Here is a 17318-nt window from a genome sequence, read left to right as displayed (position 1 = left end):
AAGAGCATTTAAAAAAAATGGCGAGTAAAAGAAGACTCGAAATATCTTGTGAAAATTTATTGAGAAATTCTGTGCGCATTTCATGGGTAGGTCACTTTGGAAGCCCATGTCACAGCAAGAGATATTCCGGTATTAGTAAAGCATTTTACCATTTTAAAAGTACGTTCATATCCGTTATGTCATGTACTTTTGCAGTAATTCTGTAAAGAAGGAAGAAATTGTGGGTCTCAGTTTGCTGTAAGAAAATAAGATTCAAAAAAAGTGAAATATTGATACTCGAACTTAGAACTTGGGTCCTAAATCTAATGTTTGCTCCCTCCACGAGGAAATGACAGAAGGTGTCTAATTTAAGTTTGCAGTATGCCTAAATTGTGTTGAAAATCATACTTGTACTTGACATTTAAAAGTGAGAGTATATGTGATACTTCTGGAAAAAACAGAGCAAATATTTATTCTGCACTATGAACTTTGATTATAGTAATTGAGAAAAAACATGCTGAGTGAACCCAGAGAATTTGAATGTTGACAAAATCCAAAGTGATATGAACTGATGAAAATTGTATCTTTTAGGTTTATAATACCCAGGGACCAAATGGATCCTCAGGGAAAGCATTTAAAGTGCATCTCCAGCTCTGGGACACTGCCGGACAAGAGCGGTAATAGTAAATTACTTTGTTTCTAGCTACAAATAGCCGAGAAAAACTTCTTTTCAAGTGAATGTTGTTATGTGGACTCGAAAAGCACATGTTGTACAACTCTTCTCCTTGCTCCAAAATAGACATTTATGTAAAGAAATAAAAATAAATTATTTATAGTTAATTAACGATAACTAGCGTTGCAGATTTGGTACAGATTTCAAAAATCGGATCTTTGGCCATCTCTGGAGATCCTAGTTTTGTGTTGTCTTTGTACTTTCTAATGGGGGAAAAAAAAACCTTCTCTAGAATTTAATTAAAGTGGGAAATTAACATGATTACGAGTACAGCCTGGAGGGAATTGAAGAAGGGGTGGTAAGACCTTTCCCATTTCTTGCCATTCTTCTGCACAGACTATCTGTTCTTGTCTCTTGATTGGGTTAATTTTCTAAGATTTGTGCCACGCCATCGCTCTCTGGCTGGAATGTTTTTTTCCTTCCCTACCTTTCCCAATCCTCTCCTTTCATGAGGCCTGGCTCATGGACCACCTCCTCTGTGGGGCCTTTCTAAATGCCCATCTGGAACAAACTCCCTCTTTCTGTGAACTCCTACACCTATCCAACCATCCTTAACCTACTCAGTTAATTCTGTACCACCTTGTAAGAAGGCAAATCTTCGGGTTTTTGTCTCTAACTGTGGTTCTTCGATGTACCTGTGGCCTTCTTACCCCAACAAAATTGTCAACATTATAGGGACAGATTGTGCTCAGTTTTCTAGCATCTTCTCTGGTATGATGTCTAAGGCAAGAGAAGCTCAGCAGACAAGAGGGTTGTTTGTTAGAGCTGGAGATGCTGATGCATTATTTGATGAAAAGATGTGTCTTCGAGATCCAAGGTTTCAAAGTACTAAAGACCACAAGCTAGTGAAGCTTTACAATATCAGATTAAATAAAAATTGGCAGTCGATTGTCAGAGAAGATGTTTAGAAGGCACATACCTCCAAATTCTGCATCACATGTCTTAGAATGTTTATGCTTGTAAACACTTAAGTTTTTGAAATGCATCCAAAGTGTTCTCGCTTTCAGTGAGTGTAAACGCCAGGAGAGGTGCTGGGCCCTCTCCGTTAGCTCTTTTGACTGTGAATTCCATTTACACACATTCTTCAACACTGCTAGTTCTTCTGAAGTCATTCCTCACAAGAATTTCTGTTCATATGTCAGTTTTGTTGTCACAAAGATGTATGTTTTATAGACCAATTTAATTCATTTTTGAAGAAGTAATATGAGAAAATGTGGTTCCCATATGTCCTCACACATGATATGTCAGCCTAGCAGGATGGTAGGCTGCTCTGCTCTGCCCCCCTAAGACGGCTGCTCCCTGAGGGAAGTGAGGAAAACTAGGGACAGTCTTGGTAACACTGAGGTTATTCATCCCTTGATAATTTTGCATTCTGTATACATATAAGGTGTAGCCAGGCAACAAGATAAACAGTTTCTCACCCCTCAGCCCTGTGCCTAAAAACACCTGGCAGTATAACCTATATAAGATTATGGTTATTCATAAAAGTGGTATCATGGGAACGAGCTAAAAATTGAACGCTTTATGCAAACCTCAAGGCTATACGATATAGTCTTACTTCCTAGTGAGGGAGAAAGTAATAATGTGACTCTGGGATTTTTTTGTTTGTTTGTTTTGTTTTGTTTTTTAAATGTGGTCCCAGCTTTCCCCACCCTACTGACTCACTGGACAGAATGAGATTGCTGAGTAAAGCTGGAAATCAATTACCGTTCCTCTGGAGTCACCTTGGGAAGAAGGGGGATAACAAGGGTGCTGGGCAGGATGGTCTAGGATATGAGCCTGTTCTAGAACAAGAATGTCCTGTCCGTGTTGCTGTGGATGCAGAAATGCTTACCCCTGTGAGATCCACACAAGCATGTTTTAAAAATAATGTAGCCCCACTAAGCAGAATGGCCCTCTTGTCCTTCCATGCCCCCCCCATGGTGACAATGACACTCATCCCATGCTGCGTGTGTTGATTTAGCGTTGTCAGCATTGCACTGCGGTGAAATGCATATCAGGCTGTCACCTTTAACACAAATTTTTTAAAAAGAAACCTTTACCAAGGGAGCATCTTCAGACTCTGTTTTTAAAACCTCCTCTGCCATGACTTGGACCCAGGAGGAGCCTATACCCTGGAGGAGGGTGGTAGGAAGGCTGCTTGGGAAAGTGTTATTTCCTCTGAGACTATATATATACACTCATACACAATGTATGAGTGAGTGAGTCTTATCCAGGCTAAAGAGGTAGGAGGTAGAGGAAGCATGAAGGCCAGGTTACCCACAGAAAGAACAGCATGTGTGAGAGCCCAGGGGAGAGAGTGAACTTTCTAAGAACTAGGAGAAGATCAGCATGCCTGTGGATATTCAGGGGATGAAGCTGGATAGATGAGCAAGGGTCAGTTCATGCAGAGCCTGACAGTGTATTGAAGAGTTCAGTCATTATCTTATGATAATGCAGCCATGCATCACCATTTAGATGTTTTTAGCAGAGAGTTTATATAGTCAGCAAGAAGGCATCAGTGAAGGGGAGGGTCCCAAGCAAAACTGGAGACAGGAAGCCTGTTAAGATGACTGTTAAAGATACTCAGATGAAAGAGGATGGGGTCAAAACTAGAGTAGATGGACAGAAATGAGAAGATCAGGAGATGCTTGGTGATTGTAAACAGCAGGTGAAGGAGAAGCTGTGGTCAACCCAATGATGGTAATGCATGGATAGAAGAAGAGATCAGGAGGAGGGGCCAGGTTGGTTTTAAACTCTGAAGTTAGAGATGCCTCAGTTTCCTCCAACTGGACACAGCATGAAGAACAGGACAAATCTACACCTATCCATTCAACATATAGGTGACAACTGAGCCAGAGAAGTCGATGAGATTACTCAGTGAACATACGTAGAGTAGGAATGGGTTGAGAATAGAATGCCACAGAAACCAAAGAATCCACAAATGGGCTAAAGTGAGAGACCACACATTAGGAGCCCATTGAGGATAGGAAGGGATTGTCTGTATTTCAAAGTTATGTGCTTTTCTGAAAACCCATTTCCAAATTCATTTCTGTTATTAGCATAACACAACCCTTCTCTGGTGCCTGTGTGGGGTCTCTGGTTTTGCCCATTCCTGCCATTGAGTGGATCTCAGCATACCTTCAATTTTACTGAAGAGTTTGGGGTGGAGGAGGTTAGAGCAGAGGAGAGGAAGACTTTATATAACACATGACAGAGTATATTCTTTAAAATCCTCCAGTAGAGATGAATGTTCTTGCTTTCTGTCTCCAACTACTACGTCTCTCTGACCTTGTTTTGCTTCCCCTAATCATCCTCCTCTTCCTCCTTTCTCCAGTGTTTTTTCGTCTTCCTCATGAGACAGAGGTGCCAGACTAAAATTCAGCCTTATCCCCACAGTGTTTATGAAAGTATCTTCCCACCAATGTTGTTTTTTCCCTGCAAAAGAACCCCAGTTCCAGTTACTAACAAGTTGTGGTTTACTTTTTAAAAATAATTTAATTTAATTTAATTTTGTGTGTGTGTTCCAAAATTCATTGTTTATGCACCACATCCAGTGCTCCATGCAATATGTGTCCTCCTTAATACCCACCACCAGACTCACTCAACCCCCCACTCCCTTCCCCTCTCAAACTCTCAGATTGTTTTTCAGAGTCCATAGTCTCTCATGGTTTGTCTCCCCCTACAATTTCCCCCGACTCCCTTCTCTTCTCCATCTCCCCATGTCCTCCATATTACTTCTTATTCTCCACAAATAAGCAAAACCATATGATAATTGACTCTCTCTCTGCTTGACTTATTTCATTCAGCATAATCTCCTCTAGTCCTGTCCATGTTGATACAAAAGTTGGGTATTCATCCTTTCTGATGGGGGCATAATACTCCATTGTATACATGGACCATATCTTCTTTATCCATTCATCCGTTGAAGGGCATTTTGGTTCCTTCCAGTTTGGCAACTGTGGCCATTGCTGCTATGAACATTGGGGTACAGATGGCCCTACTTTTCACTACATCTGTATCTTTGGGGTAAATACCCAGTAGTACAATTGCAGGGTCATAGGGTAGCTCTATTTTTAATTTCTTAAGGAATCTCCACATTGTTTTCCAAAGTTGTGGTTTTCTGCATGTAATCACAGGCATTCATTTTTAGGCTACCAAGGGCTAGCTTTCTTCTAGGCACAGACAAAGGAGATTGAAGAGTATAAGTTAAAGTACCCATTTGAAAGTAGCTTCCATTTCAATTATGGACCACAAGAAATCCATGAACCAACAAGGGAAAGAGTCCAAGGGACTGTGCAAGCCATCATGTGGTTGAATGTTACAAACTGTGTGCATAAATGCTCTAGGCCATAAAGCCAGGATGTGGTCCTAAGAAAGGTCTACATCCAGATGCCTTTCCCTCACCTTTCAGCCATCTTTTTGCTCACTCTCTAATTCTGTAGGAGAATCCACGGGATGCCATGAAGATTTCACATTTCAAAGGGAAATAGTGTCGTATATACTGCCATAATAATGTCTGTGGGCTGACTTCCAGAACTATCCATTGTGCTTTCTTGGCAGATTCCGGAGCCTCACCACTGCATTTTTCAGAGATGCCATGGGTTTCTTATTAATGTTTGACCTCACCAGTCAACAGAGCTTCTTAAATGTCAGAAACTGGATGAGTAAGTAGGACCAGGTCACTTTCGTTGGCCACTTTGGGCCCCAACACTCTATTTGCTGCTTTGCCTTCCAACATGGAACCAGATTAGGTTCCACAGATTAACCTTGGGATCCATGAGATTAGCATTTCCTGTGTCACCTTCAAAGTGATGGGCTGCATGTGGCTCACCAAAGGTGGTTTGGCATGGAACTTTCCTTTGATACTCTTAGAAGAACCCTGCATAGCACCACCTATGCATGTGTGTATGTGTGTGTGTGTGTGTGTATTGAAGGTCTTTATTATTGCAATTGAAAGGCTATTAATTCCACTTATCCAATAAGTCTTAAAGGATTTGTTATAGCTATGTGAGTTGCCACATCTAATCCAGAAAAGAGACAGAGAAAAGCAGCAGTGCTTTCTGAGGGGTTCGCTGTCTCCAAAAAGTGTACCTTTGCACACGGGTTAACTAATGGATGAATTAATGGATGGGTTAATTGGGTGGGAAACTGCTCCAGAGCAGACCAGCCACATGAAATAAGGTACGGTGTTTTGATCAATTCACACTGAAATGTTGTATTTGGCGGGGTTGGGGGGGGACCATTCAGATGTAAGAAAGACTTGAAATGAAAAATCTACACAATTTAGACATAAGGTAAAAGTAGCCTAATCAGCTATTAAAGACAGATCAATAGTAGTATTCGGAAAGTAGTATTTGATTTTTCTTTTCCAAAAATTAATGTAGCACTAAAGGAAATATTTCATTTGCATTTTTATTACAAATAAGAATTTTAATCCTAATGGAATATACAAGCAATTCTATGGACTGGTGATGGTTTGTCATTTCTAGATTTGTTGGGGCTATCTGTGGCCAGAGGGATTTTTTTTTTAATAAATATTGGGGCACCTGGGTGGCTCAGTCAGTTGGACATCTGACTCTTGATTTCAACTCAGGTCATAAACTTGGGGTCGTGGGATTGAGCCCCGAGTCGGGCTCCTCCCTCAGTGGAGAGTCTGCTTAAGATTCCCTCTCCTTCTGTCCCTCCCCACCAATAAATAAATCTTAAAAAACAAAACAAACAAAGACACTGGATCATGTAACTCCCCTTCTCAAAGTCCTTCTGGGACCTCCCAACTCACTTGGAATACAATCCAGAATCCTTCACTCTGCTGTAAGGCCTTGGTGATCAGGACTTAGATTCCTGTGTAATTTACTCTTATTCTGTCCCAGCTCACTGACCTCCTGCCAAACATCTCTCTTGCTCTTCCCAGGACAAAAAGCACGTTCCCTACTTTGTGGAGATCTCTCATCTCCTTCCAGGGTTTGTTCAAACTTTATCTCTTAGAAGAAGCCTTCCCTGACCACCCGTCTAAACCAGTATGCTTCAGGGCACCTGGACAGCTCAGTTGGTTAAGCATCAGCCTTCAGCTCAGGTCATGATCCTGGGTCCTGGGTTCGAGTCCCGAATTGGGCTCAGTGGGGAGTCTACTTCTCTGTCTCCCTCTGCCCCTGCCCCCTGCTCATGCTCTCTCTTAAATAAATAAATAAAATCTTCAAAAAATAAGTAAATTGGTATGTTTGGCTACTTTGTGTCTCCTCAGTACACTTTATGTTCTCTTTTGTCATGCCACAATGTGACATTATATTACGTATTTCTTTGTTTACTTGTCCTTTTGACTCTTTACCACTAGAATGTGAGCTCTATGAAAGTGCAGACTTTGTTGGCTTTGTTCCATTACAGTAACCCCAAGCTGGATTAGTGTCCGGCACAGAATATTCCAAAAATATGCATTTCTATTATATATTATTTATAATAAATACCTATAACTGCTTTCAACGTGAGTTCAGTATTATGGTTGCTACCATGGGGACAAATACCAACAAATTCTGACTTCCTTCATTGCTTCTCCAACGGAGTGTTTATCCTGGGATTTGTCTCTATTTCCTTTTATTATTGTATTTCTTTCTCTAAATTTTGGTGGTATTATTAGATTCTGAGGAGATAAAGAGATAATAAGATTATTAGAGTCTTTCAGAGAATGATTTGTTCATCCTTTTACAAGGCATATAAAATTCTTCCTTATTTAAAAAAACAATCCAGAAGGATACTACTGGGATTTAAGATAATTAATGGGCATATCTCATGACACTTTAATTTTTAACACCCAAATAATCAGTGTCATAGGCAAGCCTTGTCTTCCTCCTCAGCAGATTGTGTACAGCATGCCTTGAGAGAGAAATTAAAGTAATCCTCATAACTTCAGAAACTTAGGTTCACAGATTTCTTATCGTTTCTTTCCTTCTCTCCTTCCTTCCTTGTTCTCTCCCTCCCTCAACCCTTCTTCAATCCTTCCTTCTTTTCTTCCCTCCTTCCCATTCTCCCTCCCTCTTTCTTCTCTCTTTTGCACAGTGTGTCCTGGAGAAAAGGAAAAACAAGCCATGTGTCTTAAAATTGTTTCTACATGAGGGATGCCTGGATGGCTCGGTTGCTAAACATTTGCCTTCAGCTCAGGTCATGATCCCAGGGCCCTGGGATAAAGCCCAGCATTGGGCTCCCTGCTCGGCAGGAGGCCTGATTCTCCCTCTCCCACTCCCCCTGCTTGTGTTCCCTCTCTATCTGCCTCTTTCTCTCTCTCTCTCTCTCTCTCTCTCTGTCAAAAAAAATAAACAAATAATCTTAAAAAAAAAAAAAACGTTTCTCCATGAATTTGTGGTGGTTCAGAAATGTTCTGTTCTAATAGATCATCACCTTGGACTTCAGGAGATAGAAATATAGCTGCCTAGGGGTGCCTGGATGTCAGTCAGCTTAGTATCTGGCTCTTGATCTCAGCTTAGGTCTTTATCTCAGGTTCATGAGTTCAAGCCCTGCACTGGGCTCTATGTTGGGTGTGGAGCCCACTTTAAAAAAGAAAAAGTAGCAGCCTCTTAGAGGAAAGAGCAGACTTACACACTTAAAATTCCTGTTCTATTATCTCTACTTATATCTGAGGAGCAAAGAGTCTGAAGCAGTATGTACATCTTGGAGAACGTTTCCCCAGGTACACAAGGGCACTGATAAGTGATCACAGGTGGTTCATAGCCAGCATTATGCCTATTCACAATCTGCAATTTTTGAGGCGTCATCTTCGTTCATTTTATAGCCAAGGAAGCTGCAGTTGAGTGAAGTTAAGTTGCTTGGCTTATATGATCTAACTAGCAAGCAGCCAAGTTGGAGGTGAACAATTAAATTAGGAATTTGAAGTAGGAAAAAAAGAAAAGGATTTCAGAGTACGAGCAATCATCCGACATTACTTGTTTATAACTAACGTGCTGGGTCCGTCTGCTTTCTTCCTAAGGCCAACTGCAAGCAAATGCTTATTGTGAAAATCCAGATATAGTATTAATTGGCAACAAAGCAGACCTGCCAGACCAGAGGGAAGTGAATGAAAGGCAAGCCCGGGAGCTGGCTGACAAATACGGGTAAGTCATTGACACAGATGTGTCATCTGACCTTGCCCACTGCTGCTTAGTAATGGAGCAGGAACATGAGGTTGATACTGGAAGGAAGCCCCTTGAATCAGTAATGGCCCCTGAATGAAAAAGATCTTTCAGGGGAATGTATGTGATCTTTCAAATCGAGTCCTTGCTAGTAATAGCAGCTAAAATTTGCTGGATACTTAGTATATGCTAACAACTGTCCCTAGAATTTAACTCATTTAACCTCTCATAAGCATACATAGGGGATCTAGAATCATCCCATTTTATATATGAAGAATCGAGGCATAGACGGATTAAGTAACTGATGGAAGACCAGGTAGCTAGTAAGTAGCAGAGGTTGAATTCAACCCAGGCAGTCTGAGATCAGAGCTCATGATCTTCAACAGGATAGTCTACGGCCTTCCCACTAATAGCTCCAAGAGAGAGAGAGAGAGAGCATAAGAGGGGAGGGTCAGAAGGAGAAGCAGACTCCCCGCTGAGCAGGGAGCCCAATGTGGGACTTGATCCTGGGACTCTGGGATCATGACCTGAGCCAAAGGCAGTCGCTTAACCAACTGAGCCACCCAGGCAACCCCCAGACTTTAAATTTTTTTTCAAGATTTTATTTACTTATTTGACAGAGAGAGAGATCACAAGTAGGCAGAAAGGCAGGCAGAGAGAAAGGAGAAGGCAGGCTCCCTGCTGTGCAGAAAGCCTGATGTGGGGCTTGATCCCAGGACCCTGAGATCATGACCTGAGCCAAAGGCAGCGGCTTAACCCACTGAGCCACCCAGGCACCCCCCCAACTTTAAATTTAAAGCAGTTTTATCGTACCTGCCAATATTTTGCTGCAGAATTTTCCATGAGAGCTTTAAAAATGTATAATTTTTGATTCCATATAAATACAGACTATTTATTTACATGTATCTTCTATTCAGTGCCTGCTTATTTTCTAAGTCAAATTTCCAGATAATTGATTAGAAGGGAAGTGATATCTTAATGGTAAGATTTATCATTAGTTTAGGTATTTCTACCCTCTTAATTTTTTTGTGAAATGGTGATAATGCCCTAGCTTCCAATTCCCAAGTCCCTCTTATTTCCTTGTCCATAAAATTGTTATACCCATATGAGAAAGCAGCCCATCAATTTTTACTCACTGAGAGAAAAAAGGTGCTTTCCAACTCCGTGGGCAAAACCATGATTATTTCACCATCTCTCAGCCAGCCATGTTTTTGCCTGTGTTCCTCATTTGTACATCTTCTTGTGTCTTTTCTGATTTCTTCCTCTCAAAAATAATGCGTCACCTCTTCGATGCAAGTATACCATATTTTGAAACAAGTGCTGCAACTGGCCAGAATGTGGAGAACGCTGTGGAAACCCTTCTGGACTTAATCATGAAGCGGATGGAACAGTGTGTAGAGAAGACGCAAGTTCCCGACACAGTCAATGGTGGAGACTCTGGAAAGCTAGATGGGGAAAAACCAGCAGAGAAGAAATGCGGCTGCTAGACACTTCGTAGGAACTGATCATCAAAAACCCCACCCAAATATTACTTCCAAAAAACAGCGACAAACCACAGAATTGTTTTTGAGTAGACCATGCATAATGGCATGTCTTTCTTTTTCTGCCAGAAAAATCTATTTTAAGAAACCAGAATAGTCAACGGTGTTCAAAAGAATTCAAACAAGATCAGAGATTTCCTAATGTGCTCTCATAGTCATGGATGCACAATTTTGGAGGGTTGTTTTTGTTTGTTTGTTTGTTTGTTTGTTTTTGGTGAAGAAGATGAGTATATAAGAAAGTATTCAAGATGGTATCAGTGAGTTTTAAATCACAACAAAAATGACCGTGTCACGTGGGAGAAAGGAATAGGCCACGAAAGGGAGAATATAGAAAGACGATTTTTTTTTTTAAGATTGGATTTACTTCTTAAGTAGAATTTGATTTGTACTTTTAGTTTTGCATTCGTGGAACATATTAGCTAAAAATGGGTATACAAGGAACAATTCTAAATGGATCACTAATAATGACATTACTATGTCCACCCAACAAGCTGTCCTAGGGTGACTCAGCACTGGTAGAGTTATGAGATTGTAGATCAGACTTCTGTTAAAATGTGGGAGATTGTGCATTAATGTCATTTTTCTATTCTTAATAAATGGCTGATAGACAAGAACAGGACTGTGAATGACAAAGTACAAGAGAAATGGCCTAAGAGAAAAAACAAAGTATGAAAATATGGCATTTGGACAAATGAAATTAAATGTGTCTGTTACAGAAGTCTGGAAGGATCATTTAGCCAAATTTCCCTCAAGCTAATTAGAAGTTTGACATTATCCGTTGGGATTAAGAGAATCTCCAGAGGTTTCCCTTTCCAACAAAATTTTGGAAATCGGTTCAGTGTTCAGTTTCACATTTCATTTTTCTTAGTAAATGGTCCCAAGGGGAAATTAAAGATGATTATTTATTAAATATGTCTTTAAAAATGCAGTCGAGGAAAAGTATTTAGCCTTAATTGTTTTTAGATAAAATTTGTTGGTGATATGAAAACAAAAGTGACAAATAATTGTGGGTTTCTTTTTAATTTACAAAAGCACTGGAAACTCTAAATCACACTTCTACTCTCCACACCCACCCTGACTTTTGAATCAATTGCAAAAATTATAGGTGTGTCTCTTTGTAGATCAACAACTTCAGGATGATGGATTGATTTTATGGTCACTCTTGAGTTTTCATGTCATTCATCACATAAAAATTAATGATACCTCATGCCATATTACAATATATTTCACATTTGTTTTCATCTGCCTGAGGCAGAATACCCACATCTGAACTATATTTGGGAACAGGGCAGGAGTGGATCTGTATCTTTTCTCTAAAAATTTGGTTAATTGCTTTATTTTTTCATATAAAACTGCCTTTTCTTTTTAAAAATCATTACAAAAGTATTTTCCATTGGCTGGTTCTTATTACAGTGCCTAAACTGATATTACATTGTTTTCTTAATCTTTGTTTTTGATAAACATAAGCAACTCCTATTAAATTGTTCTTTAAATATTTCCATTTCATCAGTAACAAAGGCATCATGCTTCAATTTCTCTTTTTATCATGACTATATAATTTTGATAAGATGGTACTTCTTTCTGTGAAATTTCGCCAATTAAACTTCATTTTTCCATACTCTGGCCATATTTTTAAATTATAAACATTAGAAAACCAAAACCCAAGCCCCCATTCTCCTTACCCTTGAATCTCTCTGTACAGTCTACATCTGGAATAGAATTCATATTAGGAACACAGATCCGAGGGATTGTCTACAGTGTTCTTAACAAAATTCTCAGTGTGAACTTCTCAGTTCTTCTGACTTCGGAAGCATGATGCCAGCTTCTAACTTCCATCGTGCTTGGGTATTCCCTCCAATGCTGTTTTTCTCCGTGATGTGCTTCATGACCTCAGTGCCTGAGCCATGAGGATAAAAAAACTTTCAGCTAACACCTGAGATATTTTGACTAAAAGGAAAGTGAGCAGAAACACTCTAATCAATGCTGTGGCAAAATCTGGTAAACTTCTATGGCTATTTAATCAACTCGCCTTTGGATTCAAATTGTGATGTCTCTGGCATTCCCATGATAGGGAATGCTGAGCCTTTATGAAATCCTAAAGGTTTTCTATTTTGGATTTTTTTGTTTCTCTCTTTTTCCAGTTCTATGACTGACTGAGTGACTTTTGCCAAGATTCTGTCATTGCTAGTTATTTGACAGGCATTTATTTCAGGGTCTATTTTAAGATCATTATTTGATAGCCGTAGCATGAAGCAGAGAGTGATGATGCTTTTAATTATAGAATTCTGCCTATAAAAATAACAATTATTGGGCAACAATCTTAAGAGGCATGAAATTTAAAGAAGACAAGAAAAGTAATTTAAAGTTGTATTCTCTAATAAATAAATACTTTATCTGAGAAAATATTTTCTCTGTCAAGTTTGACATCTGATCCCAAATTCTATGTCACCATTACAGGAAATTCCTTTACTTGTTATTACAGAATTAATTATTATGTAGAATTCATTTTACAGGTTCAAGCTGAGTTGGGAACATGAAGTATCCAGACAGGTTTAAAGAACTGCATACCTTTAAAAAAAAAAAAAAAAAGAAAGAAAGAATGGCATACCACCTTTAACCCAAAACAGCATGAATTTTTAGCCAAGATGTATCCTGTTATTTGTTATCTCCCAAATGCTTTGGTAAACTATATTGTATTTGGGGGAAATATTTAAAATGTACATGAAATTCCTCTCTGATATAGAAATAATTTCTGGAGTGCTTACACTAGTTTGATGTTTACATTGCTCTAACACAGTGCCTCGAATACCTCTATGACCAAATTTGTCTCCAGCCACACAGCTCATTTCCTATCGTATCCTATTTGAGGAAGGCCTCAGTGAGACACTAATGCAGCTAAAGGCACTCTGAGATCTTCAGCAAGGGGACAGGATGTTATTAGAATCTGGAGATAATTACCACCATCTCCTAGTCTCCTAAGCCTCTCACAGAGTGGAAATGGGCATTGCTTGAAACTCAACTGTGAGTGGGCACAAGGTTACCTTTTGATACAAAAAAAGAAAACTCCTTTGAAAAATGTACCAAAAAATAGCTGAGAAAACATGTTTGTCTTGATATGACAAGGGTCACAAGTCACGAATTGGCAGAAAATGGTAGGAACTGAGCTTGTGGGTCTCTACATAAGTTTTAGAATTCTTGCAAGTCACCACTCAAGTTGATTTGCTTATCATTTCCATAGTATCAGCTACACACTGCAAAAAACTCAAAACCAGCATTTTCTGAAGTAAATATTTCATCTGTTGTTTTTCACCAGAAGGCCCATTTGATGTATCAGTAGGTGTCTTTGTTATGCTTTCTAGCATACGTATCTCTGCCAACCTGTACAGGTAAAATGAACTGGGCAAGAGTTTTAATCAGACCTTTCTTATCTCCTCTGTAAGAGAGAGAAGCTTGACCATAGAGAAGCACATCACTATATAAACAATAAATTATTACAGCCAAAATATTCTACAAACTCTAAATTGAATTGCCTGGAAATCAACAAGTTTGATGAAGCTTATATTTACACTCATCAGCTAGAAAGAGAAGCAATATGTGTCACAGTGAATAGGTCTACTGGAAACCCAGAACCAGTGTCCATGACGCAAGATTATTCACTGTTCTGTATCTCTGTTCACTTTAAAAGAAGGGTACATGTGCTTTCCTTAGTGTGTACCATAGTAAAACATTGAGGGAAAATTCTCATCAACAAAGAATCTTGGAGTCATAATCTCAAACTTAAACTAAAGAATAATATTGAGGTTTCTGTTTTCCTAAGATATTAATTCTTCAAAAGAGAGATCTGAGAGCTGATGTTAGCCAAAGGGAGGGACAAGTTGTCTTTCACTCTATACCACCAAGCTTTAAAGCATTAAAAAAAAAAAAGGCTAGTGTATGTGAATATTTTAGGGAAAATTTTATGATCTCTAAAGATGTCAAGATGCTGTCTATATCTGAAAAAGCTGTCTGAGAATTCACCAAAAACTATATTTTCTTCTTGCTCTTTGACCAATATGATATAAACTTATTTCTGGGGAGAGTGCAGAGTTCTTAAACATGGCATGTAGAAATAGAGTATTATCTGAGATGAATGTTGTTTCAATGCTTTATAAACCGATGAAGATATTTGTCTCATAAAGTAGGACTGATAAAAATCATTGTTAGAAATCTACGGAACTTTAGGAATGTATTGCCTTAGAATTATTGGGTGGAGATCTAACCATGATGACATTGTTGAGGAAGAACTATAAAGAGAGGTTAGAATTCAATGTGGTCTGTTGAGTGTTCTTAAATAGTGTAGACACAGAGAAGACCATGTGCTTCGAGTCTGATTTTTAGGTAGACAATGAAAAAGAATTAGTAACCAGAGGAGTTTTTGTACCTCGATCCAAGGCAAATTTTTATCTGTCATTTCAATCTATCAAGTGGAAGTTTATACCCTTAGAACTAAGCTAATAAACACATTTAAACACCAAGTATTTCATTAGTGGCATCAAAATGTGGGAAACTTTGAAACATGTTGTTTGCTCAATTTGAATTTAATTTTCTCATAAATTGCTCTTTGACTAATTTTTCAAGGAGCAGAATCACAAAGATGCTTCTCTACAGATCTCCTTTTACCAATAGTGTATTGGTTGGGATATTTTCTAGCTTCCCATAGAGAAAGAACAAAAACAAGCAAAAACATTAGCAACAAAATAGTGGGGTTATTTAAAAGGGTGTCAGCTTTTGAAGAAAAATTATAGAAAGGAATCGTCTTTGGATTGAGTCATTTGAACTTGTTTCCCAGTTCCTTTTCTTTCCAACAGGTCTTGGAAATCATGGCTAATATCCCTCAGCTGACTTAGTCTTTAAGCCTCATTAGTAAATTTTGAGAAGCAGGCATGTCTGTCTTTCACCTAATGGATCCTTTATTTAATCAATGGCTCTTGTCCCTATGTCCACTGGAACCTCAAAATGGTATCTGTCCTTAGTAAAGCATTAACATATTCTTATATTTACTCTTTTATTCTCCGGGTTATTTTTCCAAATGCTGTTTGAGAGGAAGCTCAGTATTATAGAAAGGAAAGTAGCCAGAAAGAACAATTTGGGGACCATGAGCATGTCATTGAATAGAATAGTGACTTCTCAGAGGGAGTGTATAAACCCTGTGTGCCCCATCGGGTTCATGTCAGGTTCCAAGGAGAATCTAAGAAATCGGTTTGTAAATTACGTTCCATTTCATAAACAGGCACTATTATCATAAGCTAAGCATAATAAAAAAATTACAGTAATTAAAACCACTTGTGAGAAGAAATGACATAGCAGGGACCAAACACTAATTTTAGTAGTGGGTGCTGGAAGCAATCAATGGTTAAGCAGCTTGAGATCATTGTATTTGATTAAAAATGTTTCATATATCTCAAGTTATTGAAAAAATACGAGTTCTATTTTATTTTATATGTCATCTGGCATTTCTTCCAAGGAGTCCAATTGCATTCTAGATAGTATATTAATTACATCTTGGTCAAATCCTCCTTGTACAATTAGGGCTTTTGTGTCCATCGCCTTGTAAAAGATACCGACTGCATCTGAAATTGCCTAAGAGAAATCAGTTATCCTGCTTAATGTGTTAAATATAGACAATGTTCTAAGATAATACTGAAGTGCTTCACTGTATTCCAATGGTCTACCTTTAAGTGATATTATTCTCATTTTTAGGCTAAGCACTTTGGATTGTTTTGTCTGTCGTCTCCATGGGTCTGTTTTGTCTAGTGCCATAAATGTAAGTTAAAACCTTCAACATGGGGTTTTTATTCTATGTGTCCCCAGGTAGACTGTGGTGCCTGACAAACACTGTTAGATCATTATTTTGTTGTACCAAAGTTCTAGTGGCTTCAGAAATCATAGCATCCAATGATTTTGTGGTGTCTGGGTTTGAATACTGTGGTGGCGAACTGTATTCAGTGATTGTTTCTGCACATTTTTCAATAATAAAAATGCATTTTTATCAATTATTTTGTGGACTCAAAGCAAACTTATTTTGGGGCTGAAGCTGAATGTTAAATAGGTTTCAACACGGAACTTGTTTCCCGTTTAAAATGGTATCCTTTAGGAACTTGGAAATAAGAAGTGACTTGGATTTAGCCAAGTGATTTTTATCCATCTATCTAAAATTATTCATTTATTATTTGTTTAAAGACTGGGTTTTGCAAGGAAAATGTTCTAGTAATTTTGAGAGATCCATGTGTAAAATTAGCAGTTAACATGTTGAAGTATTCTATGACGCATAAGCACCTCGGTATATTATAACCTTTTTCTTCCTCATCATAAAATGCTGAGGCAGGTGATGGTAACTTCCTTAGTCCCAGGCTGGTGAAAGAACTGATGTTCAAGGCCAGTTGAAGACCACGGCCCTACAGCTTCCTTTTAAATGTTCCTTTACAAAAGCTGCCTTGTTCCCAGTGTTGTTCTCATTCCATATGTTAGTTAGATAGTCTTTGCCAAGATAATGATGAGTTTTTAATTTAAAGATAAACAACTCTCCCACTGCAAGCAAATAAATCCTTGGCACCATGCTTTCCACTTGACTCCCTGGTAGCAATAATGTTGTTTCACAGAGGCAGAGTCTTGCCCCCCCCACCCCCGGCTTCATCTTAATCTTAAATAATTTATGACAAGTCATCAAGGACTTGCTTTTCCTAATGGTCTTATAGGATTTTCAAATAGTCATAGCATGCTCCATCTTGAATTGGAGAAAAAAGTTGATCTTGACATTCATTGTCTTTAACGAGGAAAAGAGAAACTTTTAAAAAACTGTATGTAGGGGCGCCTGGGTGGCTCAGTCGTTAAGTGTCTGCCTTCGGCTCAGGTCATGATCATATGAATCGAGCCCCACATGGGGCTCCCTGCTCCGTGGGAAGCCTGCTTCTTCCTCTCCTACTCTCC

At 38.8% G+C, this 17318-nt stretch overlaps 1 protein-coding gene across 3 annotated transcripts in view; it reads left to right on the top strand.

Annotated features, from left to right (window-relative positions):
* Positions 1-16387, top strand: part of RAB27B (RAB27B, member RAS oncogene family) — a 148063-nt gene extending 131676 nt beyond the window's left edge. For all 3 annotated transcript variants that reach the window (XM_044242932.1, XM_044242934.1, XM_044242935.1), the window contains 4 exons: positions 571-656; positions 5255-5358; positions 8670-8793; positions 10109-16387. In XM_044242932.1, coding sequence (XP_044098867.1) covers positions 571-656; positions 5255-5358; positions 8670-8793; positions 10109-10298 — 504 coding nt within the window. In that variant the 3' untranslated portion in view covers positions 10299-16387. The remainder of the gene's footprint in view (positions 1-570; positions 657-5254; positions 5359-8669; positions 8794-10108) is intronic.
* Positions 16388-17318: the final 931 nt, after the last annotated feature.

Source organism: Neovison vison, chromosome 3, assembly GCF_020171115.1.
Source record: "Neovison vison isolate M4711 chromosome 3, ASM_NN_V1, whole genome shotgun sequence".
NCBI lineage: Eukaryota > Metazoa > Chordata > Mammalia > Carnivora > Mustelidae > Neogale > Neogale vison.
This window is presented reverse-complemented; position numbering and strand designations above follow the sequence as displayed.